The 15,701-nt window shown below is 42.2% G+C and overlaps 2 protein-coding genes across 2 annotated transcripts in view; one reads left to right on the top strand and one right to left on the bottom strand.

Moving 5' to 3' along the window:
- LOC147971555 (putative B3 domain-containing protein Os03g0621600) overlaps positions 1-15,701 on the bottom strand; it is a 118,856-nt gene that overhangs the window by 36,174 nt on the left and 66,981 nt on the right. The gene's annotated exons all lie outside the window — the stretch shown is intronic.
- LOC147971557 (uncharacterized) lies at positions 301-763 on the top strand. The gene has a single exon (XM_087522408.1). It carries the CDS (start codon positions 425-427, stop codon positions 761-763), a length of 339 nt encoding a protein of 112 aa, XP_087378534.1. The 5' UTR covers positions 301-424.

Genomic DNA, 15,701 nt, shown 5'->3' on the forward strand with positions numbered 1-15,701 from the left:
CCCTATCTCTGACCTGGTCACGGAAAGGATAATGTTAAAGCGGCGGCGGGACCCGCCGCGTCCACGCGTTGAATATTCCGGCTTTGCTCCGCCGTTCGCCGAGCTACGTGGAAGCGCAGCCGGCGATGTCCGGCCAGCCAACCCAAGCCATCGTCCTCCACAGTCAACTGATCTGACACATTGATACAGACCCGGATTCCCATCAAGCCCTTCAATTATAGACGAACGGTTGCGATCGCACGTCAGTCGCTCTCCATAACCACGGGAAAAGTCGTTCGAAAACGCGCCCACGAAGGAGACGAGGCACCGCCCTCCTCGTTCTCGAGGAAAGCGCACCGCACCGCACCGCCGCACCGCTGGCAGGCGAAGGACCAAAAGAGGCCGCCGACGGAAGCTCGCGCGCGGGAGGGAGGGAGAAGGCGCTATGGCGGAGGCGGCCCCGGGTCGGACGCTGCTGCTGGTGAACCTGGCGGCCATCATGGAGCGCGCGGACGAGGCGCTCCTGCCGGCAATGTACCGGGAGGTGGGCGCCGCGCTGCACGCCACGCCCATGGGGCTCGGCGCGCTCACCTTGTACCGCTCCTTCGTGCAGGCCGCGTGCTACCCGCTCGCCGCCTACGCCGCCGTGCGCTACAACCGCGCCCACGTCATCGCCGTGGGGGCCTTCCTCTGGGCCGCCGCCACCTTCCTCGTCGCCGTCTCCGGCACCTTCGCCCAGGTCCGTCCCGACCAAAGACCACCCAAATTCTTCTCGGCCTTGTGATATTGTCGATCCAATTTTGCAAACTGGGGCATGGATCATCTCGGGTATATGCTTAGGTTTATCCGCAGATCCCTTAATTATTTTCGTTGCGGCTCACGCTTTACAGCCAAAAGCTGGTGCACGCTTGCAATTTAAGTAAAAGGTGCGAAATCTGAAGCGAAGTTCATGTCGGCGTAACCGAAGCAAATCACGTGGACTAAGATTCTCATAGGAGTAGAATATTCGCATCTAAAATAAGATTCCCGAATGGCAGTCGACCTTTATCTGTAGTAATAACTATGGGAGTGCCTAGAACTCATTTAGATGAGATATAATTTGGTCTCATTCACCTTGAAAACAAAAACAGATACAACCCACGTCAGCACACACGCATCTTATAGCATCACATCCACCGTTCATAATACTTTCATACATGTCACTCTTGGTTCATTGCATATCCTGGTACACCGCCGGAGGCATTCATATAGAGTCATACTTTGTTCTAGTATCGAGTTGTAATCATTGAGTTGTAAATAAATAGAAGTGTGATGATCATCATTATTAGAGCATTGTCCCAAGTGAGGAATAAAAAAAGGCCATAAAAAGAGAAGGCCCAAAAAAAGAGAAAGGCCATAAAAAAGGAAAAAAGAAAAAGCCCAAAAAATGAGAGAAAAAGAGAGAAGGGACAATGTTACTATCCTTTTACCACACTTGTGCTTCAAAGTAGCACCATGATATTCATAGTAGAGAGTCTCTCATGTTATCACTTTCATATACTAGTGGGAATTTTTCATTATAGAACTTGGCTTGTATATTCCAACATTGGGCCTCCTCAAGTGCCCTAGGTCTTCATGAGCAAGCAAGTTGGATGCACACTCACTTAGTTTCTTTTGTTGAGCTTTCATACATTTATAGCTCTAGTGCATCCGTTGCATGGCAATCCCTACTCCTTGCATCAACATCAATCGGTGGGCATCTCCATAGCCCATCGATTAGCCTCGTTGATGTGAGACTTTCTCCTTTTTGTCTTCTCCACATAACCCCCCTCATTATATTCTATTCCACCCATAGTGCTATGTCCATGGCTCGCGCTCATATATTGCGTGAAAGTTTATAGGTTTGAGATTACTAAAGTATGAAACAATTGCTTGGCTTGTCATCGGGGTTGTGCATGATGAGAGCATTCTTGTGTGACGAAAATGGAGCATGACTAAACTATATGATTTTGTAGGGATGAACTTTCTTTGGCCATGTTATTTTGAGAAGACATAATTGCTTTGTTAGTATGCTTGAAGTATTATTATTTCTATGTCAATATGAACTTTTGTCTTGAATCTTTCGGATCTGAATATTCATACCACAATTAAGAAGAATTACATTAAAACTATGCCAAGTAGCACACCGCATCAAAAATTCTGTTTTTTATCATTTACCTACTCGAGGACGAGTAGGAATTAAGCTTGGGGATGCTTGATAGGTCTCCAACGTATCTATAATTTTTGATTGCTCCATGCTATATTATCTACTATTTTGGACATTATTGGGCTTTATTATCCACTTTCATATTATTTTTGGGACTAACCTATTAACCGGAGGCCCAACCCAGAATTGTTGTTTTTGCCTGTTTTAGGGTTTCGAAGAAAAGGAATATCAAACGGAGTCCAAACGGAATGAAACCTTCGGGAACGTGATTTTCTCAATGAACAGGACCCAGGAGACTTGGACCCTACGTCAAGACACAAAAGAGGAGGCCACGAGGTAGGGGCGCGCCTACCCCCCCCCCCCAGGCGCGCCCTCCACCCTCGTGGGCCCCCTGTTGCTCCACCGACATACTCCTTCCCCCTATGTATACCTACGTACCCCCAAACGATCAGATACGGAGCCAAAACCTAATTCCACCGCCGCAACTTTCTGTATCCACGAGATCCCATCTTGGGGCCTGTTCCGGAGCTCCGTCGGAGGGGGCATCGATCACGGAGGGCTTCTACATCAACACCATAGCCCCTCCGATGAAGTGTGAGTAGTTTACCTCAGACCTATGGGTCCATATTATTAGCTAGATGGCTTGTTCTCTCTTTTTGGATCTCAATACAATGTTCTGCCTCTCTCTTGTGGAGAACTATTCGATGTAATCTTCTTTTTGCGGTGTGTTTGTTGAGACCGATGAATTGTGGGTTTATGATCAAGTCTATCTATGAACAATATTTGAATCTTCTCTGAATTCTTTTATGTATGATTGGTTATCTTTGCAAGTCTCTTGGAATTATCAGTTTGGTTTGGCCTACTAGATTGATCTTTCTTGCAATGGGAGAAGTGCTTAGCTTTGGGTTAAATCTTGCTGTGTCCTTTCCAAGTGACAGTAGGGGCAGCAAGGCACGCACTGTTGCCATCGAGGATAACAAGATGGGGTTTTCATCATATTGCATGAGTTTATCCCTCTACATCATGTCATCTTGCTTAAGGCGTTACTCTGTTTTTAACTTAATACTCTAGATGCATGCTGGATAGTGGTCGATGAGTGGAGTAATAGTAGTAGATGCAGGCAGGAGTCGGTCTACTTGTCTCGGACGTGATGCCTATATACATGATCATACCTAGATATTCTCATAACTATGCTCAATTATGTCAATTGCTCAACAGTAATTTGTTCACCCACCGTAGAATACTTATGCTCTCGAGAGAAGCCACTAGTGAAACCTATGGCCCCCGGGTCTATCTTTATCATATCAATCTCCTACTACTTAGTTATTTCCTTTGCTTTTTTACTTTGCCTTTATTTTACTTTGCATCTTTACCACAAAAATACCAAAAATATTATCTTATCATGTCTATCAGATCTCACTCTCGTAAGTGGCCGTGTAGGGATTGACAACCCCTATTCGCGTTGGTTGTGAGGATTTATTTGTTTTGTGTAGGTACGAGGGACTCGCACGTAGCCTCGTACTGGATTGATACCTTGGTTCTCAAAAACTGAGGGAAATACTTACACTACATTGCTGCATCATGCCTTCCTCTTCGGGGAAAACCAACGCAGTGCTCAAGAGGTAGCAAGAAGGATTTCTGGCGCTGTTGCCGGGGAGGTCTACGCAAAAGCCAATATACCAAGTACCTATCACATACCCTTATCTCTCGCATTACATTATTTGCCATTTGCCTCTCGTTTTCCTCTCCCCCACTTCACCCTTGCCGTTTTATTCGCCCTCGCTCTCTATCCTCCATCTCTTTCTCTATTTGCCTCTTTTTGCCCGCTCGTTTTTTTTGCTTGTGTGTTAGTTTGCTTGCTTGTCACGATGGCTCAAGATAATACTAAATTATGCGACTTCACCAATACCAACAACACTGATTTTATTAGCACTCCGATTGCTCCTCTTACCGATGCTGAATCTTGTGAAATTAATACTGCTTTGCTGAATCTTGTCATGAAAGATCCGTTTTCCGGCCTTCCTAGTGAAGATGCCGCTACCCATCTAAATAGCTTCATTGATTTGTGTGATATGCAAAAGAAGAAAGATGTGGATAATGATATTGTTAAATTGAAGCTATTTCCTTTTTCACTTAGAGATCGTGCTAAAGCTTGGTTTTCGTCTTTGCCTAAAAATATTATTGATTCATGGAATAAGTGCAAAGATGCTTTTATCTCTAAGTATTTTCCTCCCGCTAAGATCATCTCTATTAGAAACGATATTATGAATTTTAAGCAACTTGATCATGAACATGTTGCACAAGCTTGGGAGAGAATGAAACTAATGATACGTAATTGCCCTACTCATGGTTTAAATTTGTGGATGATTATACAAAATTTTTATTCTGGATTGAATTTTGCTTCTAGAAATCTTTTAGATTCGGCCGTGGGAGGCAATTTTATGGAAATCACTTTAGGAGAAGCTACTAAACTTCTAGATAATATTATGGTTAATTATTCTCAATGGCATACTGAAAGATCTACTAATATAAAGGTGCATGCGACAGAAGAAATTAATGTTTTGAGTGGAAAGATGGATGAACTTATGAAATTATTTGCTAATAAGAGTGTTTCTTATGATCCTAATGATATGCCCTTGTCTACTTTGATTGAGAATAATCATGAATCTATGGATGTGAATTTTGTTGGTAGGAACAATTTTGGTAACAATGCATATAGAGGAAATTTCAACCCTAGGACAGTTTTATTTTTGTGAGGAACAAGTTTGTTGGAGTTTGTTCCTCATCTTCTAGCCTTGTTCTTGATTGTGATTCTTCTTTTCTTCTTGATTGAGAATTCCTTCCTCTTTCTGTTTGAGTAGCAATCAATCCATCTCACCACGAGCATACGCCGGATGAAGCAATTTGCAAAAACAGTACTTGTTATTAGATCCTTGATTGATTGCAAGAAGACAAAAACAAATAGAAGAATGTCCTGATCCAGTTTTCCTCTTTTACAGACGCATGTCCACTGATTTTTTCCATGGACGGGAATATGGCTAATTGAATCGGCAGTGACAGGAATTCTTCTCTTCTCCTGTGGCCATTTGTCAGCGGAGAGGAAAAGTGCATGATAACGTGTGAAAGTAAAACGAGAGAGGAAGGAGCAAATGATGGAACAGTTATTCTATTGATTGAAGATTGGGATATTTATACCCAGGTTACAAGGCGGTTACAAAAGGAGGCAGTTAACAAAAGTGGCACCAACATAGCAGTGATTAATAGTTAATTAACCTAATTAATTAATTCCTAACATTAAGTTCATAAGAAGAGAGTAACGCCTTAAGAAAGATGACATGATGTAGAGGGATAAACTCATGCAATATGATATAAACCCCATCTTTTTATCCTCGATGGCAACAATACAATACGTGTCATTTCCCTTTCTGTCGCTATGATCGAGCACCGCAAGATTGAACCCAAAGCTAAGCACTTCTCCCATTGCAAGAAAGATCAATCTAGTAGGCCAAACCAAACCGATAATTCGAAGAGACTTGCAAAGATAACCAATCATACATAAAAGAATTCAGAGAAAATTCAAATATTGTTCATACATAATCTGGATCATAAACCCACAATTCATCGGATCTCGACAAACACACCGCAAAAAGAAGAGTTACATCGAATAGATCTCCAAGAGAATCGAGGAGAACTTTGTATTGAGATCCAAAGAGAGAGAAGAAGCCATCTAGCTACTAGCTATGGACCCGTAGGTCTGAGGTAAACTACTCACACATCATCGAAGGGGCCATGGAGTTGATGTAGAGGCCCTCCGAGAGCAATGCCCCCTCCGGCGGAGCTCCGGAAAAGACCCCAAGATGGGATCTCTTGGGTACAGAAGGTTGCGGCGGTGGAAATAGGGTTTCGTGGTGCTCCTGGATGTTCGCGGGGTATGTGAACATATATAGGAGGAAGAAGTAGGTCGGTGGAGCCATGAGGGGCCCACGAGGGGGGAGGGCGCACCCCCCTGCCTCGTGGCCGCCCCATTGATTGCTTGACGTCCACTCCAAGTCCTCTGGATCACGTTTGTTCCAAAAATCACGTTCCCGAAGGTTTCATTCCGTTTGGACTCCATTTGTTATTCCTTTTCTACGGAACACTGAAATAAGCAAAAAACAGCAATTTGGGCTGGGCCTCCGGTTAATAGGTTAGTCCCAAAAATAATATAAAAGTGTAAAATAAAGCCCATTAACATCCAAAACAGATAATATAATAGCATGGAACAATAAAAAATTATAGATACGTTGGAGACGTATCAGCATCCCCAAGATTAATTCCTGCTCGTCCTCGAGTAGGTAAATGATAAAAATAGAATTTTTGGTGTGGAATGCTTTCTAGAATATTCTTCAATGTATTTTTCTCTATTGTGGCATGAATGTTCAGATCCGAAAGATTCAAGATAAAAGTTTATTGTTGACATAAAAATAGTAATACTCCAAGTATGCTAATCAAGCAATTATGTCTTATCAAAATACCATAACCAAAGAAAACTTATCCCTACAAAGTCATATAGTTTGGCCATGCTTCGTTTTCATCACACAAAATGCTCTCATCATGCACAACCCCGATGACAAGCCAAGCAATTGTTTCATACTTAGCCTTTTCAAACTCTTTCAACTTTTACGCAATATATGAGCGCGAGCCATGGACATAGCACTATGGGTGGAATAGAATATGATGATTTAGGTTGTGTGAGAAGACAAAAAGGGAGAAAGTCTCACATTGACGCAGATAATCAATGGGCTATGGAGATGCCCACCGATTGATGTCAATGCAAGGAGTAGGGATTGCCATGCAACGGATGCACTAGAGCTATAAATATATGAAAGCTCATCAAAGAAACTAAGTGGGTGTGCATCCAACTCGCTTGCTCACGAAGACCTAGGCATTTGAGGAAGCCCATCATTGGAATATACAAGCCAAGTTCTATAATGAAAAATTCCCACTAGTATATGGAAGTGACAAAATAAGAGACTCTCTATCATGAAGATCATGGTGCTAATTTGAAGCACAAGTGTGGAAAAAGGATAGTAACATTGTCCCTTCTCTCTTTTTCTCTCATTTCTTTATTATTATTATTCTTTTTTTTATTTGGGCCTTTTTTGGCCTCTTTTTTTTCGTCCGGAGTCTCATCCTGACTTGTGGGGGAATCATAGTCTCCATCATCCTTTCCTCACATGGGGCAATGCTCTAATGATGATCATCACACTTTTATTTTCTTACAACTCAAGAATTACAACTCAATACTTAGAACAAAATATGACTCTATGTGAATGCCTCCGGCGGTGTACCGGGATTGCGATGAATCAAGAGTGACATGCATGAAAAAATTATGAATGGTGGCTTTGCCACAAATACGATGTCAACTACATGATCATGCAAAGCAATATGACAATGATGATGCGTGTCATAATAAATGGAATGGTGGAAAGTTGCATGGAAATATATCTCGGAATGGCTATGGAAATGCCATAATAGGTACGTATGGTGGCTGTTTTGAGGAAGATATAAGGAGGCTTATGTGTGATAGAGAGTATCATATCACGGGGTTTGGATGCACCGGCGAAGTTTGCACCAACTCTCAAGGAGAATGGGCAATGCACGGTACCGAAGAGGCTAGCAATGGTGGAAGGGTGAGAGTGCGTATAATCCATGGACTCAACATTAGTCATAAAGAACTCACATACTTATTGCAAAAATCTACAAGTCATCAAAACCAAGCACTACGTGCATGCTCCTAGGGGGATAGATTGGTAGGAAAAGACCATCGCTCGTCCCCGACCGCCACTCATAAGGAAAGCAATCAAAGAAAACCCCGTGCTTCAAATTTGTCACATAACGTTTACCATACGTGCATGCTATCGGACTTGCCAACTTCAACACAAGTATTCATCAATTTCACAATTACTCAACTAGCACACTTCTAATATTACCACCTTTATATCTCAAAACCATCTATCAAGCATCCAACTTCTCTTAGCATTTTAAATTTATAACCAAAGTGAATTACCATGCTGTTCTAAAGAAATCTCAAAATGATATAAGTGAATCACGAGAGATCAATTATTTCTATGAAATAAAACCACCGCCGTTCTCTAAAAGATATAAGCGAAGCACTAGAGCAAAAACTATATAGCTCAAAAGATATAAGTGAAGCACATAGAGTATTCTAATAAATTCCAATTCATGTGTGTCTCCCCCAAAAGGTGTGTACAACAAGTATGATTGTGGTAAACTGTAAAGCAAAGACTCAAATCATACAAGACACTCCAAGCAAAACACATATCATGTGGCGAATAAAAATATAGCTCCAAGTAAAGTTACCGATAGACGAAGATGAAGGAGGGGATGCCTTCCGGGGCATCTCCAAGCTTAGGCTTTTTGGTGTCCTTGGATTTTACCTTGGGGTGCCTTGGGCATCCCCAATCTTAGGCTCTTGCGACTCCTTGTTCCATAATCCATCAAATCCTTACCCAAAACTTGAAAACTTCACAACACAAAACTCAAGGTAGAATCTTCATGAGCTCCGTTAGTAAAAGAAAACAAACCACCACTTCAAGGTACTGTAATGAACTAATTCTTTATTTATATTGGTGTTAAACCTACTGTATTCCAACTTTTCTATGGTTCATAAACTCTATCACTAGCTATAGATTCATCAAAATAAGCAAACAACACACGAAAAACAGAATCTGTCAAAAACAGAACATTCTGTAGTAATATGTAGGTTTCGACCACTTATGGAACCCCAAAAATTCTAAACTAAATTGACGGAAGTGAGGAATTTATCTATTAATCATCTGCAAAAATAATTAACTAAATATCACTCTCCAATAAAAAATGGCAGCAATTCTCGTTAGCGCTAAAGTTTCTGTTTTTACAGCAAGATCAAAAAGACTTTCCCCAAGTCTTCCCAACGGTTCTACTTGGCTCAAACACTAATTAAACACAAAAAACACAACAAAAAGAGGCTAGATAATTTATTTATTACTAAACAGGAGCCAAAAGCAAGGAATAAAAATAAAATTGGGTTGCCTCCCAACAAGCGCTATCGTTTAACGCCCTTAGCTAGGCATAAAAGCAAGGATAGATCTACGTATTGCCATCTTGGGTAGGCAATTCTTCAATAAGACACCTATAACTCCTAGGAGTTTATTTATTTTTATTAATTATCTAATTCCTAGGCACAAAATCGAGAAAATCATTTGTAGCAAAAGGTTCCTTAAGGATAGTGAGAAAGTTGGGGTGAACACTTATGGATTTGAGGTCCGCACTTCCCTTACTAGAAGTTTCACCCTTATTTTTTAGGAACATACATCAAGTTGGCAATATTAGCATTAGAAGGAGTATTTTTCATGGAAGAAAAGGCAGACCGTAGGTTGGTAATTGAGGGAGTCCTGGATTAGGGGGTCTCCGGACAGCCAGACTATATCCTTTGGCCGGACTGTTGGACTATGAAGATACAAGATTGAAGACTTCGTCCCGTGTCCGGATGGGACTCTACTTGGCGTGGAAGGCAAGCTAGGCAATACGGATATGTGTATCTCCTCCTTTGTAACTGTAGCGACCAGACCTCAAATAGTTTGATCTCTGTGCTCCGGTGTCATCCCTGGATTAGTAATGCTGAGACCACACAGTACTTGGAGGATTTATAACAGAGTAGCAATCACACACTTATTACATCGAGTGTCTCCATAGAGAACTTATTACAATAAATATGGCTTAAGGCCATCTAATAACGATAATAGCGGAAGGCTTGGAAGATAAGTGAGTCCATCAACTCCAAAAGCCATCTAATAACGATAACAACAGAAGGCTTGGAAGATAAGTGAGTCCACCAACTCCATCGGCATCACTGAGTATAGAACCACGACCTAAAACTCCTTAATCGTCGTCTGAAAAGTCTGCAACATTAACGTTGCAGCCCGAAACGGGTCAGCACATGGAATATGCTGGCAATGTAAGACATAGAGAGTAATGGAATGAAACAGCTATACTATATGCATATTTGGCTGGTGGAAAGCTCTATGGTTATAGTTTTGCGTAAAACCAATTTTTCCCTACTGCAAAGGAATAAATTTATTTAACTATCATGGTAGTTGTTAAACATTGAGAATGGTTGACAGCATTCTCAATCCCAATTAAGCATCATCATTAAACAAAACCCAACAAAATTGATTTAGAGTAACATGTTGAGATTCACATGATAATCCAGGTACTAGATACTCAAGATGTCCATAACCGGGGACACGGCTAATCATGATTAGTTTAATACACTCTGCAGAGGTTTGCGCACTTTTCCCCACAAGACTCGATCGCCTCCGTTTGGTTTCTCGCACTACAGGGTGTTTGAGAAGACGGATGACCGAGACATAGTCTTTCAGAAGCGCTCGCACCTTACGATCGGGTACACCGTACCACCTACATCCCCTACATCTGCTAGTCTACCACTGTAAGAGTTCGCACGACTTAGTCAACTATGCTAGAGCCATAATAGCTTGTGGCTGCACACGGAAGTTTCTAGCATGAAAAATCTCATGATCCCTTTGAGCCTGGGTGGCGGTCCAAAAGAAAACAGGCAAGTCCTGGATTACCCAGGTGCCTCAATCCACCCAGATGTGTGTTTAAGTTGCCACCTTTATATAAACCATTAATTAACAATACTCACATCTGTCATGGATATCACTCACCCAATCCACGTCTACTAGCATAGCATGGCACAATAAGCAAACGTAGAAGTAACTCCCAAAGGTTTGATATATAACAGGTGATAGGTACTACCTCAACTACTTCCCATCCCACAATTTAATTAGATCCTAATCATGCAATGTTTGAGGATTGATCTAATGCAATAAAATTGGGTAGTAGAAAAGGTATGATCAAAGTGTTACTTGCCTTGCTGATGATCCGCGAAACCTAGAGATTCGAAGTAACAGGCGGCGCACTCCGGGTACTCTATCGCAAACAAGAAACAAGCATACAATAAGTACTCATCTAATGCATAGGTAGACGAAACTCCAGGCGCTTGAATTGCCTGATTCCGATAAACGAGCGAAAAGTTATACTAAAAAGAAAATCGGATCAGAAATCGCGATCAGAAAAATCGTGGATTTAATCCGAGAAAAAAAAACGATGAACGTTCGTCAAACGAACGAACAGACGAACGCTCGCTAATTAAATAAATCGGAAAACCCGATCTATTAAAAAAACCGAAACTAAAAAAACCGACAAAAAACCGACGGAAAAACCAAACGGTTTTTTCAGAAAAAATAAAAAAATCGGCGCGGACTTCGAGGCGACCTCGGGCGGCGTGCGGCGGCGACGGCGGCGCGTGCGGGCGGCGGCGGCGGAGCATGCGGGCGGCGGCGGCGGCGCGTGCGGGCGGCGGCGGCGGCGTTGGGCTGGGGGCGGCTCGGGGCTGGGGCTAGGGTTTGGCTTCGACTGGGCCTCCCCCCCCGGCTTATAAAGCCTAGCGGGCCAGGAGTCCGGGTCGGACACGGCCCGTTAGGTCAGTTTGTTTTTTTTAAATAATTACGCGCAGAAGAAAAATAAAAAGAAATACTAAACGGACTCCAAAAATCCCGAAATAAATTTTCCCGGGCTTCTAAAATCAAGCCGCACAAGGTGAACATTTATTTGGGGCCTAAATGCAATTTTGAAAAGCGCACATTTTTCCTAAATTCAAATAAAATAACGAAAAACTCCGAAAATAAATCTTATTTGATTTTATTATTAAATCCTCAATATTTCTTTATTTTGGGAAAGTCATTTTATTCCCTCTCTCATATTTTTGAAATAGAAATATTTGATGATAAAATAATAAAATCAAATGATCCTATTCTCAAAATTTGAGAAAACTCAAATATGAAAATAATGAATTCCCCAACTCTCTCCGTGGGTCCTTGAGTTGCGTAGAAATTTCTAGGATCAAAACCAAAAGCAAATAAAATATGATATACATTTATGATCTAATGTATAACATTCCAAATTGAAAATTTGGGATGTTACAAACCTACCCCCCTTAAGACAAATCTCGCCCTGGAGATTCGGGTTGGCTAAAAAAATAGGTGAGGGTGATCTTTGAGCAAATCTTCTTCTCGCTCCCAGGTGGCTTCATCCTCTGTGTGGTGGCTCCACTGAACCTTGCAAAACTTGATAACCTTGCTGCGAGTGACTCGGCTGGCAAACTCGAGAATCTTAACTGGTTTCTCCTCATAGGTCAAATCATTGTCCAACTGAATTGTTTCCAATGGCACTATGTCTCTCAAAGGTATGTCAGCCATCTCTGCGTGACACTTCTTCAATTGAGAAACGTGGAACACATCATGAACTCCTGACAATCCTTCGGGCAATTCCAACTTGTAGGCCACTTCTCCCATACGCTCCAAAACTCGGTATGGTCCTACAAATCGTGGCGCTAACTTTCCTTTAACCCCAAAACGCTTTGTTCCCCGAAGTGGAGATACTCGAAGATAAGCTCTATCTCCAACTTTGTAAATAGTCTCCTTGCGTTTAGAATCTGCATAACTCTTCTGTCTGGATTGGGCTATCTTGAGCCTATCGCGAATCAATTTCACCTTCTGTTCAGACTCTTTAATCAAATCAGGTCCAAACAACTGGCGGTCTCCAACTTCGTCCCATGACAACGGTGTCCTGCACCTCCTTCCGTACAAGGCTTCGAAAGGGGCCATTTTTTAAACTGGTTTGGTAACTGTTGTTGTAAGAGAATTCCGCATATGGCAAATTGTCGTCCCAACTAGATCCGTAATCTAGTGCACAAGCTCTCAGCATATCCTCCAAAATCTGATTGACTCTCTCGGTCTGTCCATCTGTCTGTGGATGAAATGATGTACTGAATTCTAGCCTAGTACCCAAGGTTTCATGCAACTGCTTCCAGAACTTTGAGGTAAACTGGGTTCCTCTATCTGATACGATACTCCCCGGAACTCCATGCAGACATACGATCTTGGTCATGTATATCTTTGCTAACTTAGCACTGGTGTAAGTGGTCTTTACCGGGATGAAATGAGCTACCTTCGTCAATCGATCAACTACAACCCAAATCGAGTCATGGCCTGAACGAGTCCTGGGTAATCCCATGATAAAATCCATGCCTAACTTATCCCACTTCCATTCGGGTATCGGCAATGGTTGTAGCAATCCTGCTGGCTTCTGATGCTCTGCCTTTACTCTTTGACATACATCACAAACTGCTACATATTCCGCAATATCCTTCTTCATTCCGGTCCACCAGAAAATATCCTTCAAATCCAAATACATCTTGGTATTTCCTGGGTGAATCGAATATGGTGAATCGTGTGCCTCTTGCAGAATCAACTTCCTGATCTCCGAATTATTAGGCACATAAACACGGTCTTCAAACCATAGGGTGTCGTGCTCATCCTCACGAAATCCTTTAGCCTTTCCTTTGCTCAGTTTCTCCTTAATAGAGGCAATCTCCTTGTCAGTCCTCTGAGCTTCTCTGATTCTATCCATCAAGGTTGACTGAATCTCCAATGCTGCTACATAGCCTCTCGGAACTATTTCCAAACATAACTCTCGAAGATTTTCGGCTAACTCCCTTGGTATTTCTCCTGTCATTAACGTATTGACATGGCTCTTACGGCTCAATGCGTCAGCTACTACATTAGCCTTTCCGGGATGGTAGTGCAATCTCATATCATAATCCTTGATGAGCTCCAACCATCTCCTTTGTCTGAGGTTTAACTCCTTCTGTGTGAAGATGTATTTCAAACTCTTATGATCCGTGTACACCTCACAATGATTTCCAATCAGAAAAGGTCTCCAAGTCTTCAGTGCATGCACTACGGCTGCTAATTCCAAATCATGCGTAGCATAATTCAACTCATGAGGCTTAAGCTGTCTTGAAGCATATGAAACAACTCTCCATTCCTCCATAAGCACTGCTCCAAGTCCTTGACGTGAAGCGTCGCAATACACCTCATAATTCTTGGTCTGATCTGGCAAAATTAACACTGGTGAAGTAACCAAACGTTTCTTCAACTCCTGGAAACTAGCCTCACACTCTTCAGTCCATTTGAACTTGGTATCCTTCTTTAATAACTCCGTCATAGGCTTTGCAATCTTGGAGAAATTCTCAATGAATCTCCGGTAGTATCCTGCGAGTCCAAGAAAACTCCTTATCTCTCCAACTGTGGTTGGTGCTTCCCACTTGGTCACGGTATCAGCTTTAGTGGGATCAACTGCTATTCCTTCTCCAGATATAACGTGTCCGAGGAATCCTACTTCCTTCAACCAAAACTCACATTTGCTGAACTTGGCATACAACTGATGTTCTCTGAGCTTCTCAAGTACCAATCGCAAATGTTCCTTATGCTCCTCTTCAGTCTTCGAGTAAACCAGGATATCATCAATGAACACCACAATGAACTTATCCAAGAACTCCATAAACACTTTGTTCATCATGTTCATAAAATAATCAGGTGCATTAGTCAGACCAAATGACATAATGGTATACTCGTACAGCCCATATCTGGTGGTAAATGCTGTCTTTGGAATATCCTGTTCTCGAATCTTCAACTGGTGGTATCCTGATCACAGATCGATCTTGGAAAATACCTTAGCTCCTTGCAATCGATCAAACAGATCATTGATCATTGGTAGTGGGTACTTGTTCTTGATGGTTACTTCATTCAATCCTCGATAATCAACAACCATCCTTAATGATCCATCCTTCTTCTCCATTAGAAGTACTGGCGATCCCCAAGGTGAAGAACTTGGGCGAATGTAACCCTTATCCAGTAACTCCTTAATCTGCTTCTTAATTTCCACCAAATCCTTTGCAGGCATCCTGTATGGTCTCTTCGATATTGGCCCTGTGCCTGGCAATAGCTCAATCAAAAACTCAATATCTCTATCTGGTGGCATGCCAGGCAACTCTTCTGGAAATACTTCAGGGAAATCCCTTACCACTGGTACTTCCTCCTGTACAACTCCTGTTAAACAATTTACTTGAGTCCCTTTTGGCACATGCCGGGATACATACTTGATCCTTCTCCCTTCTGGGGTGGTAAGCAAAATTGACTTACTGGCGCAATCGATGTTTCCTCCATACATCGACAGCCAATCCATACCCAGAATTACATCCAATTCTTGTGATTCCAAAATGATTAAATCCGAGGGAAACACATGCCTACCTATACTCAATGGCACTTGAAAACATCCTTGACTGGCCATATACTCCACTCCTGGTGAGCTTATTAGCATAGGTGTCCTAAGAACCTTAGTGGGAAGGTTATACTTATCCAGAAATCCCCTTGATATGTATGAATGCGATGCACCAGTATCAAAAAGAACGAGTGCGGTAAATGTTTAACCAAAAACTTACCGATTACGGCATCTGGCTGCTCTTCAACCTCCTCCACGTTAACGTGGTTCACCTGTCCCCTGTTGAAAGGGTTCGGCTTCTTCCCAAAAATTCCATTGCCATTCTGGCCTTCAGGACATTCATTGGCAT

The sequence above is a fragment of the Triticum urartu genome, chromosome 5A (assembly GCF_056163025.1).
Source record: "Triticum urartu cultivar PI428250 chromosome 5A, HENAU_Tu73, whole genome shotgun sequence".
Classification (NCBI taxonomy): Eukaryota; Viridiplantae; Streptophyta; class Magnoliopsida; order Poales; family Poaceae; genus Triticum; species Triticum urartu.